Source organism: Eretmochelys imbricata, chromosome 1 (assembly GCF_965152235.1).
Source record: "Eretmochelys imbricata isolate rEreImb1 chromosome 1, rEreImb1.hap1, whole genome shotgun sequence".
Lineage (NCBI taxonomy): Eukaryota > Metazoa > Chordata > Testudines > Cheloniidae > Eretmochelys > Eretmochelys imbricata.
The window spans coordinates 58,938,622-58,955,980 of NC_135572.1; the positions used below are offsets into that span (position 1 = coordinate 58,938,622).

Here is a 17,359-nt window from a genome sequence, read left to right on the forward strand (position 1 = left end):
GCCTGTGCCTGCCTTTCTTGCCACGCTTCCTCAAGAAGTCCTGCCTAGGCTAGGGATGGTAGAAATGCTGCTGGGGTTGTGGCTTAAAATGTTTGCACTGGGTGGTCAGTGTATGTATGCCCAGCGATTTCATCATTGCCTGAGAATTTTTTAGGCTGTGAAGCCTGGAATCTGTTTGGTCCGCAAACAGGCCCATGCCATCGAACGGCAGGTCCTGAAAAGTTTGCTGCACTTCCAGGGGAAGCCCAGACAGCATGAGCTTCTCCTCATGTCTGCACTGTCCCATGAGGCCTGCAAAGAGGTCTGTGCCCTTGTCCATTATGGCCCCAAACTCTTCCCTGGACTCCCTGGGTAGTAACTCCTTGAACTTTAACATGGAGCACCAGGAGTTAAAGTTGTACCTACTCAGGATTGCCTGCTGGTTGGCAAGCCTGAGCTGGAGCCCCCTGGTCCAGTAGACCTTCCAGCCGAATAGGTCCAGCTTTTTAGAGTCCTTAGACTTTGGGTTTGGACCCTGCTGCCCCCGCCTTTCATGCTTGTTTACCGTGGCCACCATCAATGAGCAGAGCTGCGGGTGCATATACAAGTACTTGTACCCCTTAGAGGGGATGAAGTACTTTCTTTGCAGTCGGGGGAATGGAGGCAGGGTTTTTGGTGTTAGCCTGAATCGTTTTAATGAGGGGCAAAGCCACCCTCGATGGCTCCTGGAGCCAGGATGTCCACCATCGGGTCCTCTGGCTCGACAACCTCCTTGGCCTGCAGCCCCATGTTGTGAGCCACCCTGCATAGCAGGTCTTGGTGTACCCAACTGTTGATAGGGGGTGGCCCGGAGGAGGAAGACCCCGCTACTGCTTTGTCCAGGGAGGACGAAGACGATGCCGGGGGGGACACAGGGCCCTCCTGGCCACCTGGAGCCCTAGAGATGTCCTGCTTGGTGCCAGGCTCCTCTGCGACGACTGCAGGTTCTGTGCTGGTGGTGGGCACGGGATGGGGAGGCCGCTGTGTGGCCCGTACCGATGTAGTCTCGGAGCCTTGAGGGGTGGGACAACTCGCAGCTGCCAGGGGCATTTGTGGTTCCGATACCATTGAGTGGGGGCCTCTGGAGTGAGTGCCCTGGGTCTGGTGGTAGGCCCACAGAGTCCGAAAGGGCCACCGAGCTGGCTCCTGCCACTGCACCTGCTATGGCACTGCACCCATGTCCTACTTGTGGCAGCCTGACGGGCGCCAGCTGTGCTGTGAATGGTGGGACTCTGCCTCCGACGATATGGACATGGAGCGTTAAGGCCACGGTGGTGCTGAGCAGAGCGGTGCCAGGGATTGGTGCGGTGAGTACAGTGCCGGGGAGCTGTGCCATGATGGGGAACGGTGCCGCACTGAGCGGTGCCAGGATGGAAAGTGGTGCCGGGATGTAGAGCAGCACTGCGCCTGAGAATGGTGCCGTCTGTCCAGTGCAGGGGACAGGTGCTGCGTTGTCTGCAATGACCGGTGCCTTGAAGACTGAGTCAGGGACCGTTGTGGGGAGCAGTGGCTCAGAGAGCGAAGCCTGGGGGATGGTGATCTCCTCCTCATCATCACCGGCTTGCCTCTAGAACAGGGGTTGGCAACCTTTCAGAAGTGGTGTGCCGAGTCTTCATTTATTCACTCTAATTTACGGTTTCGCGTGCCAGTAATACATTTTAATGTTTTTAGAAGGTCTCTTTCTATAAGTCTATAAAATATGACTACACTATTGTTGTATGTAAAGTAAATAAGGTTTTTAAAATGTTTAAGAAGCTTCATTTAAAATTAAATTAAAATGCAGAGCCCCCCGGACCGGTGGCCAGGACCCGGGCAGTGTGAGTTCCACTGAAAATCAACTCGTGTGCTGCCTTTGGTACACGTGCCATAGGTTGCCTACCCCTGCTCTAGAAGATGCCCCGCATTGTGGCACCGGGGGCCTTAACTTGACTGGCTGGGGACCAAGGAGCCATCATGGCAATTAAGTTCCAAGCAGCCTCAAAGGTGTCCGGGTTGGATGGGAGTTCTATGTCCTCCACCCGGCACTATCGATCAGGAGAACCCAGCAGTACTGGACTTAACGCCCCTCCCCTGTGGGGCCAAAGTCGATGGTGTCATCTCCTGTGTTGTCGGCACCGGGTGCTCCTCCGTCAGATGCACTCCGGCACCACTATCCAATGCAGTGGTTTCTGGCGCGGACGGACATCCCCTGTCCATTTTCCTGTGCTGTTTATGTGGCACCGAGGAACGAGAGTGGTGCTGCGCTGCCTCCACTGGCTTTGGTGCCGGGGAGCGCCAGGTGCCGAGGGTCTCTATGACCGGAGTCCTTCCTCGGCACTGTCTCATGCACGGAGGCCGGGGCACTCCACATGCAGGAGCTCGGTGCCAGATCCTGCCAGTCCTGTGCCGGTTGCGGATGAAGGGCTGTCTCTATCAGGAGTTGTTTGAGCCTGAAGTCCCACTCTTCCTTCATCCTGGGATGGAAACCTTTGCAGATTTTGCACCAGTCTGTTTGGGGTGTCTCCCCTAGATACTTGAGGCAAGAGCCATGGGGGTCGCCCATTGGCATGGGTTTATGGCAAGTTCCACAAGCCTTAAATCCTTGGGATTGAGGCATGCCCCAACCCCAAAGGGGAACAGGAAAATTGGGGTGGGGGAGACCCCCACTCCTACAACAACTAACACTAACTGTCTAAGAACTTTAAAAAAACTATTTACACACTAAACTAGCTGAGACTAGAAAGAGGGGAGCGCTTGCGAGAGCAAGCAACCACAGTTCCAACAACTGTCACTGGCAGTAGGAGGGAACTGAGGAGGCGCCAGGGTGGCAGGGTCCTATACTCACTGCCATGGAGGCGCCACTCCAGGGGGCTCCACAGCCAACCTGACGGGTGCTGCTAGTGGAAAAACCTTCCGATGACTGTGCACACGGCAGGCACTCACCTAACTGGAATCAAAGAAGCATCTGCAGGTCTGCCTGTCTCACTGACTCTTTGTGTGGAACTGGAAGCATTTCCGCGAATGCCACCATGGAGGTCCTGGACTTCAATCTCTTACCTAGCAGCCTCATTTGGCCTCCAGGACCTCTTTGCTACCTTTCCCTATGTCATTGGTACCTGCATGTACCACAACCACTGGCTTTTCTCAGCACTGCACATAAGCCTGTCTAGATGTCTTGAGAGATCTGCAACATTCACACCCGGCAGGCAATTCACCATCACAAACCCATATATATATTTCTCATGATCGAATCCCCCATTACAATTACTTGTCTCTTCCTAATAACTGGGATTCCCTTCCCCAGAGAGGTATCCTCAGTGTGAGAGAGTGACATCATCTGGAGAGAGCGTCTCAATTATGGGACCGTTTCTCTCCGCTCCACTTTGATGTTCTCCTTCCCTGAGAAAGTAAAATAAATATTCATTGTACCACTGAGATCTGTGAATAGCAGGATACCAACAGTAAGTCTTCCTCTTTACCTGAACCCTGCAGTAATATATAGTTGCAGGCAAAAGTCCTTTCATTTCATAACTGAGTCCAGTCCCACAGTAACAGATCTGCATGCATCCTTCCACACTGCCCCACTCCAAATGGTATTCTGTGACATCGGCTCCATTATTTACTGGGACCTTTAAAGTTAACAGAAATAATTAATACTTGAATTCATTGTCTAAAAATCAGACCAAACTCACCAAATCTTGACTACTTTCTCTATAAAACAGTAAGAAGTAGGCCAGAAAGCTGTAGAAACAGCATTTCCAGAGGAAAGTTACCCTACGGTAGCTTCAGCAATCTCCAGTTCAAGCAAAACACTGCATTATTTTATTGATCTTGAGCACATTAAAATACTAATGGATAATGTTCATGGTGGCAGAGTATTATATGTGGAGCAGTAATTGCTTTTTCAGTTGCTTAAATACTGAAGTGACACTAAGTGATAATCATAAAATCTATTAAATGCGGATATACTTCAACATGATTTCTCTTGAAGGACTAGATTACAAATAATGAAATAAAAGTTATTCTCTTCTTTTATGGAGGATTTACCAATCTAAGATATTGCTTCTCACTGAGTATATGCTATAATGAATCATTGCTCCAGGGCAGTTTTTTTTTTTTAAAAGAATCATTAGTTTAAGAAGTGGACTATATGCAAAACGAATGTGATTGAACACAAATAACTTTTTTGAGAATAGTGTTTGATGTCCAATAGCTATGATTGGCAGAAATCCTTCTCTTCTATAATTTACAATAAATTGTGGCATATTCTGGACTATTTATAGAGTACATTAAAATTGTTAAAACACACTTAGGTTGCAAAGTCAAACACTAGAAAGTTGGGATGCACCAGAAGCTAGGTTGGCCATGTAAACTTTAATTCTGCTCCTTTGTGTGTATGCATCATGATACAGTATTCAAATATATGATTATATACTACTGTTTCCAGAGGACCCCTGCCTCATTCAGGACACAGAATGGACAATCCAAGAATGAGGCAGCCGTGCAAATATTTTTATTCTCATTTTTCAATTAGTGGCTCCATGCCTTACTTACTGTCCAGTGTTCAAAGCCTATGAACAACACAGAATTATTTTTCTCATGGTATTTTTGATCATGGTACTTATAATTGTATCTGTGTTGCACAGACATACATTAATTTATCTCAATTACAAGATGACAGAATTACTTTTCCCATTTTATGGATGGGGAAATTGAGGCAAAGAGGCTTGACTGAGACCATACACTGATTCAGTGGAAGGGTCAGGATTAAAACTCAGGACCTCCTGAGTCCCAGTGCTATGCACATTCCTGCAGACCAAACTGCCTTACTGCCAGAGGGGCTGAGCATCCACAGCTCCCAATATCATCGGTTGCATTTGTGAATGCTCAGCACTTCTGCATCTCAGTTTGCAGGTATCTTAAGCTGGGCACCCAGTAAATGAGGAACACACAATTAAAATTTTGGTTTAAATGGCTTGTTTGACATCATATATGAAGACTGTGGCAGAAGCAGGGATAGAACAGAGTTCTCCTGTAAGGCATTCACAGGGGTAAGAAGGAACTGAGAGGGCGTAGGCCAGCGGCGCCTGATATACCAGCGCAGGAGTGCAGCACCCAAGGGGGCACCACTGCCTACCCTACGGATACCGCGAAGGCAAAAATCTCCGACAACCGCACCCAGGGGCATGCACACCTAGAATGGAATTGACATGAGCAAGCACCTGAAGAAGAATTAATGACATTAGCTGTTAGTAGAAGGCCATTGTCCACGGAGGCGTGGAAGTAGGAAAGAGGCCACGTGCTGGGTTCCGGGAGGGCTAGTCTGGCTCTTTCCTCCCCTTCTCTCCCACGACGTGTGAGAAGCTCATTCCCTGTGTGGTACCCCCAGAGGGGACATGAGCCACTGGGGCTATGTCCTAGGTCCACCAAAGGTTGTCGGAGACGGGGTGGGGGGGTACCCTCTCCTGAGGGCAACGTGCTGCTGCTGCTGCATTGTTACCAGTGCAGTGTGGGCATCTTAGAGTACAATGTTCTTATGCAGTTATTATTTTGATTTGCTGCCAAAATTTTGCTGACAATGCAAATGACAGAAGAGAAAGATAAATTTTTGAAAATCACCAATCTCAGCCAAACCTGAACCAAATTTCATGAGACAAATAAAAGATACTTCTCTGGCCCCAAGACTTTTGCCCTGCTGAATTTTAAAGTCCTGTTGTAAACAATGAAAATGTTAGAGATTCTTTTAAAAAAAAGTTTCAAGACTTTCATGAAAAGTGTTAGGCAGCCTAAATATAAAGGTTTCTACCAGCTTTCTCCTGTAATGTGGGATTCCATCCAACACTTAATTTGTTTGTTATTTATTCTCACTGAGACCAAGTTATATAATATGAACTTTCCATGTGAGCTTGTGCAAAAGTATTGTAATTTTTTTTTTTTTTTGCTTTTTCAAGTGAACATTTTATAGATGCAAAAATGCATCTGAAAAACCTTCGGCCTTTTTGCATTCCTCTACTCCCCATCCAATAGTAAGCAATTTTTTTAAAAGTTAAGAGTCCTCCCCCACCCTGCAGTGACAATCTTTTTCAAATTTAGTCTTGATGAGATTTATTTTGCTTGCTAAAAATCACACACCTGAAAACTGGGAGGTTAACAGATAGACCCTTTGCTACACTATATAAAGTACAAATCAGCTTAGAAAAGTGGTGCGTATAAAACAATCATTTGTATTGTGTGGCTATCCGGGTTTTCTGCAAAGGAAGATAAACAAATGGTCTTAAAAAAATTAAAAAGAATCTGCATCAAATTCATACTCACAGTGTAGCACTAATAGAAAAACCCATAATAAAAACAAAGGAACAAGAGGACATTGTGTTTCGAAGTTTGAATATGCGTAGGTCATTTAGCTACAAATAGTGCATGAAGGAAATGGCAAATTATGCTTCGAGGACGTTTATATGCTATGTTTAAGTTTCAATGTAAAGATAACCCATAATCAGGCAGCTTGTTTCTGTTCTGTTTTTTTTAAACCTTGTCTTAGCTACAGTTTAGGCTTTTTAAAATGGAAAGAAGAACGTAAAAGGTAACAATCGTAAAACATAAAATAAGCCTAAAATACACAGCACAACAAAATATTCCTACCTCCCAATACACCTGTGCACATGTTGCGGATCTACACGTTACTTGAGGGGGTTTGCACTGATCCGGTGGTCCAGGGGCTGTAGTAATTTCACATTTTTCTGAATAGGGTCCAAACTATTAAAAATAGGTTGACATAATTACTACCATGTTTTTAAATTGAAGTTTTGTCCACAGTAACGGTATATACTATTAGCGTTTAACATTCAGCATCAAATATTGTGTGACTGTAATTTGTAAGATGACTTGTCATGACTTCGGGGTTCATTTCAAAGTTTAAGCATTCTTCAGAACCACTATACTATTCTTCCTCTACTGGAGATGTAGTGAGAATAAACATCACAATTTACACTCTGTAACTTAGAAGAGCACATTACTCTGTAAGTCACAGTTGCCAGGTTTTATATGACAGCTAACCTATAACAGAGAATATTGTACAATTGTGTATTTATTTAAATTGAAATGAAACAGAAGACTCCAAATAGGCTATAACTATAATTCTTCCTCTGGATGTTAAAAAGTAGTTAAGTGTTCATGACCTGTCAAACCCTTTGCTTCTCTGCCAACATTGACAACTAGTGACAATTGGGATAAAGGTTTCTGTGAGGTGGACTCCTGTACATTAACTGAACTGAGATGCCCACTCATTTTACTTTTAAATTAAGGCATTGGCTATTTAATAAAATAAAATATTTTAAAGCAGTGGTTGATTTTAAAACAGTTAATGCAAGGTTAATGTTCAAAATATAAGGAACCAGAGAACATTTTCTTACACTTCGTAAAGTACACACTAATAGATAAAAAACACAGGAAAAAAACGTAATAAAATGCTAGTTGCTATGCTCCAGAATGTGCAAAACTACAGTATATAAAATCATTTACCTACTTACTTCACAAGGGTGTTATGATAATTTATTAAAGTTTGTACAGTGCTTTGAATAAAGGTTACATTATCAACATTATCATTTAGATTTAAGTAGTAATTAGATGTTTTCTCTTTCCGTCATCCAAACAACCCAGGCTTATTCAAATTGGTCTTTAACTGTTGGGTACTACAGTGCTCCAGTAAATCATCTGAACCAATTAAATCTACATTAAGAATTTGCATGACAAAACTTCTTAACATATAAAAATTTTGAAAACAGCAACATGCATAAAAATGATTGCACTCTGTGTAACTCGTTTGATTTCAGACTGCCTCCTTACCCCAGCTTTGTTAGCTGCTCGCAGCCTAAAGCTGTACGTCTTTCCAGGAAGAAGGTTGCTTATGGTGCATTCAACATCAGAACCTTGGTAAACCTCTCTGTGTTCATCCGTTTCCACAGAAGACATTTCCATACCATAACAGGTAATAGGTGATCCACCATCTGCTTGAGGCGGTCCTAAAAAATAGGGAAAAGGTTTATATGGTTTTAAAAATATATCAGCACATTTTGATTTCTCAGGCTATATCTACACTATAGACTTCTGCCAGCTTTGCTATGTCAGTTAGGGGTGTGAAGAGGTGTGATCTCTGACTGACATAGCTGTGCTGACAGAAGTCCTTAACGTAGATGCAGCTATACTGGCAAAGCTGTACTTTTACCTCTACAGCTTGTTTTATTTGGGCAGGGGTGTTACTATACTAGTACAAAGCACAGCTTTGTTGATATAGCTGCATCCACACTTGGAGAACTTTGCTGGCATACTATACTGATATACCAACACTGGTAAAGCACACCTAGCATAGACTTGGCTTTATAGTCACAATAACAATTACCCCATCTCAGCTGAATTTCTTTTGCTCTTGGTCTACCCTGTAGTCTGGGAGGTTGGCCTGGACCAGGAAGCACTGCTGGTGTCTGCACCAGTAAAGAATCAGATACCTGTAAAGGAAAAATTGACAAAAGTCTTAATATAATTGGGGGCATTTTGACCTTACCTCAAAGAAAATGAGAATACTTTAAACTACAAATAAATATCATAAATGTCATAAAAATCAGTGAGGTAAAATATTGATAAATATTTCCATGCAGATCCAGGTTTAGGAGATCTATAAAAAGAGATAAAAAACCAGGGGACAGTAGGAAATACATACAATTTTTGCACTGCTGTAACTATGTCAATTAGGGATGTGACTTTTTTATTATTGATATAGTTATACTGGTACAAACCTAGTGTAAATACAGGTATGCCAGTATAAAGGTGCCTTGCACAAGTATAGTTTATGCCCCATCCCATAGAGGAATAAGCTGTATCAGTATGAACATTTTTATATGGGTATAACTGTGTCCATACTAGAGGTTGTACCACTTTAACTATCCCAGTATAGGTTTTGCTGTGAACAAGGCCTGAGAGAGAAGTAATTAAAAATTGTTACCAAAAAGTAGCAACGCTTTTTTTGATAGCAAAGTTGAATTGTCCACTTTTGCACTGCTTTGTATAATTAAATATGCAGTAAACATCCACCTCCAATTTGGGGGTGTGTACAGGAATGCACAGCATACCCCTTGTGCAGCACGGAGTCCCATTCCACACGAGTTCCCTGCATATGCTCAGGCAAGGGCAGGCTAGAGGATCAGCGGTTGTGCCGATCTGCCAATGCACACTATTGCACAGGGATCAGAGGTGACTGCAGCACACTATTCTGAGGCCTGAGGGAACATTCATTCCCTGCCCCACCATCACATGTATGTAGCCCTGCTATTTAGACTGGGTGCTAGAATGATGATCTGGCTCTTGGAGAAATGAATATTCACATTGCTGTGCTGAGTTAAACAGATATTTCTTTAAGAAAGTTTTATTGTTTCCAATATATCACATCAGAAAAGCAGGGCAATTATATTGTCATGTTTTCTGTAAAGTTGAATAGCAGCTGGAATAAGTAAAACATTTGTTGACAGAGAAATATTCATATTTCATTTCTCTAAGAAATGGGAGCAGAAACTCTAAACTTTGGGCAAAATTTTCTGAAAATTTCTTGAGTCCCCAGTTATAGATACTTTATTACATATTGGGTTGATTGATTATTCTACAACATTCAATGTTCCTAGCTTGACCATCAGACTTCCTTAAAGCTAAAGAGATTTTCCACAAGTGTCACATTTATATATAAAATATCAGATAATATTACCGCACTCTGCCCTCCTTCCCCAGTACAGTATACACGTAAGCGATAAGAGCAGCCTGGATGTAGTCGATCACACAAATGTTCCCTAGCAGCTCCACTGTATATTATGTCCCAGTTGTTTCCTGAAAAGTTAAGAATTAGTTTGCAATGAACCAAGGTGCAATTTTCAGCATTTCAGTATCAGACATAACAGGTATCCTAACTTCACTAAGCAAACGTGTGTGTCGTTTGTCAGACAAATTCAAAGCTTGCTTTGAATTTCCTGGAAATGATCTAATTATCTCATGACGATAGTTTCCTAGACAAATTTGTGTACATTTGCTGAAGTGAAATATCTCCTTTATCTGGCATACCCATTAACTAAGATGTACAATTTGTATTTAATAAAGCAGTTTAAATGTGCTTACTGGTCTAGTAATAACATTATAACTAAATAGATGGAAGAAAAATAATAGACGAGCCCATGGAAAAGATACTTTAATTAAATCATATGTATTCATTTTACACAGCAAGTCTATACTTCCTAAAATTAAAGCCTGATAAAGCCAGCCTGATGCCTGAGCAGTAGGAAAGGGCTTGCAGCACCTGAGATAAAAAGAAGTTACCTACCCTTTGTAACTGGAGTTCTTTGAAATGTTTTATGAATCTGTAAACTCGGGGATCATACTCTATGACTGGAAAATTGCTAAGATAGTTCCTATTTTTAAGAAAGGGAAAAAATGTGATCTGGGAAACTACAGGCCTGTTAGTTTAACCTCAATTGTATGCAATGTCTTGGAACAAATTTTGAAAGAAAAAATAGTTAAGGCCTGTTTACCAGCAGGCCCAGGGATCGTCACGTGGCCTGCAACACCATGACATCTCTTTGGACTTGGGACCTGGATCCACCTTTGACCAGCCAGTCATCAAGGTACTGGTAGATCTGTATACCCTGACATCTGAGGTAAGCCGCTACTACCAACATGCACTTGGTAAACACCCTCAGTGCTGTCGCTAGTCTGAAAGGGAGGACCGCAAACTGGTAGCGGTCCCATCCCACCGTGAAGTGTAGGAAGTGCCTGTGTCCTTGGAAGATCGCTATATGAAAGTACGCGTCCTTCAAGTCGAGGATGGCATACTAGTCTCCTGGATCCAGGGAGGGGATGATGGAGGCCAGGGAGACCATGGGGAACTTCAATTTCTTTAGGTATTTGTTGAGGTCTCACAGGTCCAGGAGGGGCCATAGACTGCTCTTGGCCTTTGGGATTAAGAAGTACCGGGAACAGAACTCCTTGTTCCTGTATGCGTGAGGAACCTCTTCCACCCCACCCAGCTGTAGCAACCCTTTTACCTCCTGCATGAGGAGACTTTTGTGAGAGTGGTCCCTGAAGAGGGATGGGGAAGGAGGGTGAGAGAGTGGTAGAAAGAGGGTAGAAAGGAGGGTATAATCCTGTGCCACTGTATTGAGGACCCAGCAGTCCAAAGTTCTGGTGGTCCATGCCGGGAGGAAAAAAGAAAGGCGGTTGGAGAAAGGTGGGAAAGATAGATCAAGGGTATAGTCTGGTAGGTAGCCCTTGGGTGCACCCTCAATATGCCCGCTTGCTCCCATGCTTAGTACTTGTCGAGCCCGCTTGGGCAGAGGCGGGTGGCGTTTTTAGCCCCTGCTCTTTTTGTGGGATGGCTCCTGCCGGGGTTGGCTCCCTTGGCCCTGAGATGGCTGCAGTTTGAACCGCTTACGGACTGGACCAGGGACATACAGTCCTAGAGTCTTCAAGGTAGTGCAGGAGTCTTTTAATCCAGGCAGCTTGCTGTCCGTGTGCTCTGCAAACAGGGCCTGGCCATCGAAGGGGAGGTCCCGCATCGACTGCTGAGCCTCAGTCAACAGGCCAGAGAGGAGCAGCCAGGACGCCCGCCACATGGAGATGGCTGAGGCCATGGTGCAAGCCGTCGAGTCCGCTGCATCTGAGGCTGCTTGGAGGGCCGCTCTGGCCGCAGCCATGACCTCGAGGATCGCCCACAATTCCTTCCTGGACCCTTCGGGAAGGGAAACGTCAAACTTGGCCATGGCCTGCCAAATGTTGTAATTGTCACAGCCAAGGAGGGCTTAGTGGTTGGTCACTCTCAATTGAAGGCTGGAAGACTAATTCATTTTTCGCCCGAACAGATCCAATCTCTTTGAGTCTTTATTTTTGGGCTTGAGCCTGGGTTGCCCCTGCCTCTCCCTTTGATTAACAGCCTCAACTACGAGAGAGTTTGGGGCCGAGTGGGTGTACAGATACTCGTGGTCTTTAGCTGGCACAAAGTATTTACGTTCAGCCCTTTTTGCAATGGGGGGCAGAGAGGAGGGAGTTTGTCACAGGACATTAATAATTTTTGATGCCCTGTCCCTAGGCTGAGTCCCGTCCGAGACCGACTAAACTAGAACTAAGCCTAAGGGAACTATTAACTTTTATACAACTATTTTATAGGAAATGTTCAGAAGAAACACTGAACGAAATGCAATGCTAGCTGAAGCAGCAGATGTTCCAGAACCATCACTGGCAGCAAGAAGAAACTGAGGGTGGGGGGGAGCCGGCAGCACCCCTTATACCGCGGTATGTGCATGCTACTCCAGGGGGCACCAGAGCTGGTCCTCTACAGATATCACTGAGGGAAAAACTTCCAGCACTGGTGCATGTGGCAAGCCACACACACACCTAATGTGGAATGGACATGAGCAAGCACTCAAAGAAGAACATGTGTTTAAGTCTACTCCAGTTGTCTACAATGGAACTTAAAAGCCATGCTTCAGCGCCCTTCCAGAACAGGGATGCTTTCCTGAACTGGGATCATAATGCTGTCTTAGCCTGAACCACACTACACACACCTAGCTATAAACTAAGGGCAAAAACAGTTGTTATTCCAAAAGTGCTCTGCATCATTTTCCCCATTTAATGATGGTAAACGCAACAGTAATATTATTAACAAAAAGCTCAGTAAAAAGAAAAGTGTCAACTCTGGTTGATCTCTGCCATGAACCAAGGGTACTATGTGGTTTTATCTGTAATTTGGCCATCCACATAGAATGCCTGTAATACGAGGATTAAATTTGGGCCATCTCTTTAGACAGAATACGATACAACATACAGCCTAGTAATTACAACTTGCAAGAGTTCATACATTCAGAAAAGAGTACATACATTCAGAAAAACAGAGTGCCTTTTAGTGCCTTTCATTTTTCTATTATAGCAGTTCCCAGAGGTGCCAATCATCTAAGCATACAAAAACAGTTCCTGCCCCATAGAATTTACAATCTACGGCATTTAAAAGGACTATCAGAGATATAACGAAATGCCAAAATCAGTGAACATCGTGCTGCATTTGAAAAATTCCTACATTAACTCTTACCATTTAAGCCTTCAGAAATCTCCACGACATATTTAGTTATTGCTGTCCCTCCATTGTCTTTTGGTGGATCTACCAAATATGAACAAAAAGTCAGGCAAAACACACTGTTCTGGACACTATTGTATTTACATAACATAGATAAACTTTCTGTGGAATATTTAAGGAAGTTAAGCTAGTGCCTAAGGCCCAGATTTTTAAAGGTATTTAGGCATTGCTCTGGTTGGCATTGCAAGGCCTAAATGACTTAGAAGCAGGACATAGGCTCTTAAGCACCTATGTCACTTTTAAAAATAAGATTTGGGCTCCTAAATCACTTGGTTTTACAATGCTGAGTGAAGCAATACTTTTAAAAGTCTGGGCCTAAGTGCTTTTCTGCATAGGGAGGGACTTAAGCACATACTTAAGTACTTTGCTGAATTGGGGCCTTGTCGGGTTCCAGAAGACGTTGCTTTTTTTTAAAATGGAAAAAACAGATGTTAAGCAGATTTATTTTAATGACTAGGTCAGAGATTTAATTACTTAACTGTAGGGCTGTAAATTAATCACAGTTAATTCATGCGATTAATTCAAAAAAATTAATCGTGATTTAAAAAATTAATTGCAATTAATCGCAGTTTTAATCGCACTGTTAAATAGTAGAATACCAACTGAAATTTATTAAATATTTTAGTTGATTTTCTACATTGTAAAATATATTGATTTAAATTACAACACAGAATACAAAGTGTACAGTGCTCAATTTATATTATTATTTTTTATTATAAATATTTTTATTGTAAAAATTACAAACAAAAGAAATAGTATTTTTCAATTCACCTCAGACAAGTACTGTAGTGTGATCTCTTTATCGTGAAAGTGCAACTCACAAATGTTAATTTTTTTTGTTGCACTCAAAAATAAAACAATGTAATACTTTAGAGCCTACAAGTCCACTCAGTCCTACTTCTTGTTCAGCCACGCGAAGAGAAACAAGTTTGTTTACATTTATAGGAGATAATGCTGGCCGCTTCTTATTTACAATGTCACCTGAAAGTGAGAACAGGCATTCGCTTGGAACTTTTGTAGCTGGCATTGCAAGGTATTTACGTGCCAGATATGCTAAACATGCGTATGCCCCTTCATGCTTTGGCACCATTCCAGAGGACATGCTTCCATGCTGATGATGCTTGTTAAAAAAAATGCGTTAATTAAACTAGTGACTCAACTCCTTGGAGAATTGTATGTCTCCTGTTCTGTTTTACCCGCATTCTGCCATATACTTCATGTTATAGCAGTCTCGGATGATGAGCCAGCACATGTTGTTCGTTTTAAGTACACTTTCACTGCAGATTTGACAAAAAGCAAAGAAGGTAATAATGTGAGATTTCTAAAGATAGCTACAGCACTGGACCCAAGGTTTAAGAATCTTAAGTGCCTTCCAAAATCTGAGAGGGTTGAAGTATGGAGCATGCTTACAAAAGTCTTAAGAGCGCAACACTCTGATGCAGAAACTACAGAACCTGAACCACCAAAAAAGAAAATCAACATTCTGCAGATGGCATCTGACTCAGATGATGAAAATGAACACGTGTCAGTCCGCACTGATTTGGATCTTTATCAAGCAGAACCCATCATGCACACATGCATGATGTCCTCTGGAATGGGAGCTAAAGCATGAAAGGACATACAAATCTTTAGCACATCTGGCACATAAATATCTTGCAACGCCGGCTACAACAGTGCCATGCGAACGCCTGTTCTGACTTTCAGGTGACATTTGTAAACAAGAAGAGGGCAGCATTATCTCCTGCAAATGTAAACAAACTTGTTTGTCTGAATCATTGGCTGAACAGGAAGTAGGACTGAGTGGACTTGTAGGCTGTAAAGTTTTACATTGTTTTGTTTTTGAATGCAGGCTTTATTTGTACGTAATTTTACATTTGTAAGTTCAACTTTGATGAGAAAGAGAGACTGCACTACAGTACTTGTATTGGGTGAACTGAAAAATACTATTTCTTTTGTTTTTTACAGTGCAAATATTTGTAATAAAAATAAATATAAAGTGAGCACTGTACACTTTGTATTCTGTGTTGTAATTGAAATCAATATAGTTGAAAATGTAGAAAACATCCAAGATAAACAATAATAGAATACCATTTATTTAAGTAACAGCGTAATTAATCACACGATTAATCACAAATAATTTTTTTAATCATGTGATTAATCACGACTAATTTTTTAATAGTTTGACAGCCCTACTTAAATGTGATAATTTAACAGCTGTTTGTTAAAATACTGTATGATAATACCACCATATCCTATCCTGTTTCACTGCGTGAATATGCTATTTAATTTTAATAAGTGTCCTGAGAATGTAAGAGACAATACAATAAAGTCACTGCAGTAAAAAAAAAAAGAGGATGTGTTCAAAATAGTATTTAGCATCTTGCATTTAATACAACATAATGCCTTTCATCCTGAATGATCCAATAGATTCTTATGATCAAATATAGGACTATAGTGGCCTACCACTAAAATGCAGCTACCGCTAAGGTGGAGGACAGGGGTCAAGCAGACAACCAGCATTCAGCACATTGTGCAATAGGCAGGGAAGAGGAAACTTTGGCAGGGCACCAGAGCAAATCTGACAGATTCCATAGTGCTTTTTGTAAGAACCACATAGAGCAGAAGTGTCCGTTTTTAAAATACTTTTATTTGAAGGTCTCATTTGGAAAACATCCCCTTACTAAGCTACATGAACCTCAATTTATATGCCTCAAAGGTAAGGCTATGATTTAGTCATGGAGGTCACAGAATCCGTGTGACTTCTGCAACCTTCGTGACTTCAGCCTGCAGCAGTTGGGAGCTGCAGGGTCCCCTGTTGCCTGTGGGGGCAGGGAGCTGTGGGGTACCCCCACTGCCTCTGGTGGCCCCCAGAGCTCCAAGCTGCTGCAAGCGGTCGGGGTACCCCACAGCTCCCGGCCACCGCGGAAACCCCGAGCTCCTGGCTGCTATGGGCCCCTGGAGCTGCAGACAGCGTGGGCCCCTGGAGCTCTGACACCCAACCCATAGTGGGGGTCCCCAGAGCTCCTAGCCCCCAGGCAGCTGCCCCGCTGCAGGCAGTGTAGGTACTTGCAGATCCCCATTTAGTCAGAGATACTTTTAGTAAAAGTCATAGACAGGTCATGGCTGCCGTAAATTTTTCTTTATTGCCCATGACTTTTATTAAAAATATCCAAGACAAAATCTTAACCTTACTCATAGGTTGACAGATTGCGTGGGAATTTGTACCTTCACTTCAGGAAGCAAATATATTTCAACCTAGAGCTGTGTGAAGCTCTCATTAGAAAACCTGAAAGTATTCTTCACTGTGCTGGTTTTATTATAAACTCAAAGCTCAGCCCAGGTTCATCTGAAGGTTTGTGAACCTAGGTCCAGTTTTAAGCCAATTTATAGTTCTGCAATGAAATCTAGGCCAATTTATAGTTCTGCAATGAAACACATTCACTCATACATTTTCAACAGAAACCAGGTAAAACTGTAGTTTTGGTAAAGTTTCCCTTTAAGTCAGCTCAAATATAGGAACTCCAAGTTATACCCAGGGACAGTAGTAGAGTGAGCCCAGGCAAACTGAAACCAAAAAAAATTTCCCATGAACCCTTGTGAACCAAAAAGGCTAAATTTCCCATAGCTCTGTTTCACACCTAGTGATAGTTAGACTACTGTGGCATCCTCCTAAGTACGCTGAAGTCACTGGGTCAATATTCTGCTCTCGGTTACATTAGTGTTAATCCAGAAAAACTGCTGACTGCAGCAGTACTGAGAGCAGAATTTGTCATTCTCCACATACCAATGTACATAAATACAGAAGAAAGTATCAAAGTAGAACTGAACAAAAACTTTACCCCAAATTATTTTAAAACTTTGTGCATGAATTTTTCCTTTAACTGATGGTTTTGAAGGTACTCCAGGCTTGTCTGGGCAAGTAGTAAAGTCGACTACCTCACTTGGACTGCTTTTGCCTTCCAAGTTATAGGCAATGACCTGTAAAAAATATAAATATATCTCTATAAAAGTATTCTATAAACAGCATATGTACATTTTTGGTACTCTACAAGCTGCTAATGCTAAGTGTGTCTAAATCATTTATATATATGTTTAATTTATAGGTTATAAATCAGCAAAGGAAAGAATACTATCACACATTTTTGTATATTATACCATTCTCACATTCTTGAGGGATTTTAGTAGTCAATCACTTTACTGAAATGA

General features: G+C 42.5%; 1 protein-coding gene across 4 annotated transcripts in view; it reads right to left on the minus strand.

Moving 5' to 3' along the window:
* Positions 1-17,359, minus strand: part of FNDC3A (fibronectin type III domain containing 3A) — a 214,672-nt gene that overhangs the window by 16,127 nt on the left and 181,186 nt on the right. For all 4 annotated transcript variants that reach the window (XM_077811423.1, XM_077811422.1, XM_077811425.1 and 1 more), the window contains 7 exons: positions 16,993-17,131; positions 13,109-13,177; positions 9,746-9,864; positions 8,393-8,498; positions 7,840-8,015; positions 6,637-6,750; positions 3,477-3,626 (listed from right to left, as the gene is read on the minus strand). In XM_077811423.1, the coding sequence (XP_077667549.1) occupies positions 3,477-3,626; positions 6,637-6,750; positions 7,840-8,015; positions 8,393-8,498; positions 9,746-9,864; positions 13,109-13,177; positions 16,993-17,131 (873 nt within the window). The remainder of the gene's footprint in view (positions 1-3,476; positions 3,627-6,636; positions 6,751-7,839; positions 8,016-8,392; positions 8,499-9,745; positions 9,865-13,108; positions 13,178-16,992; positions 17,132-17,359) is intronic.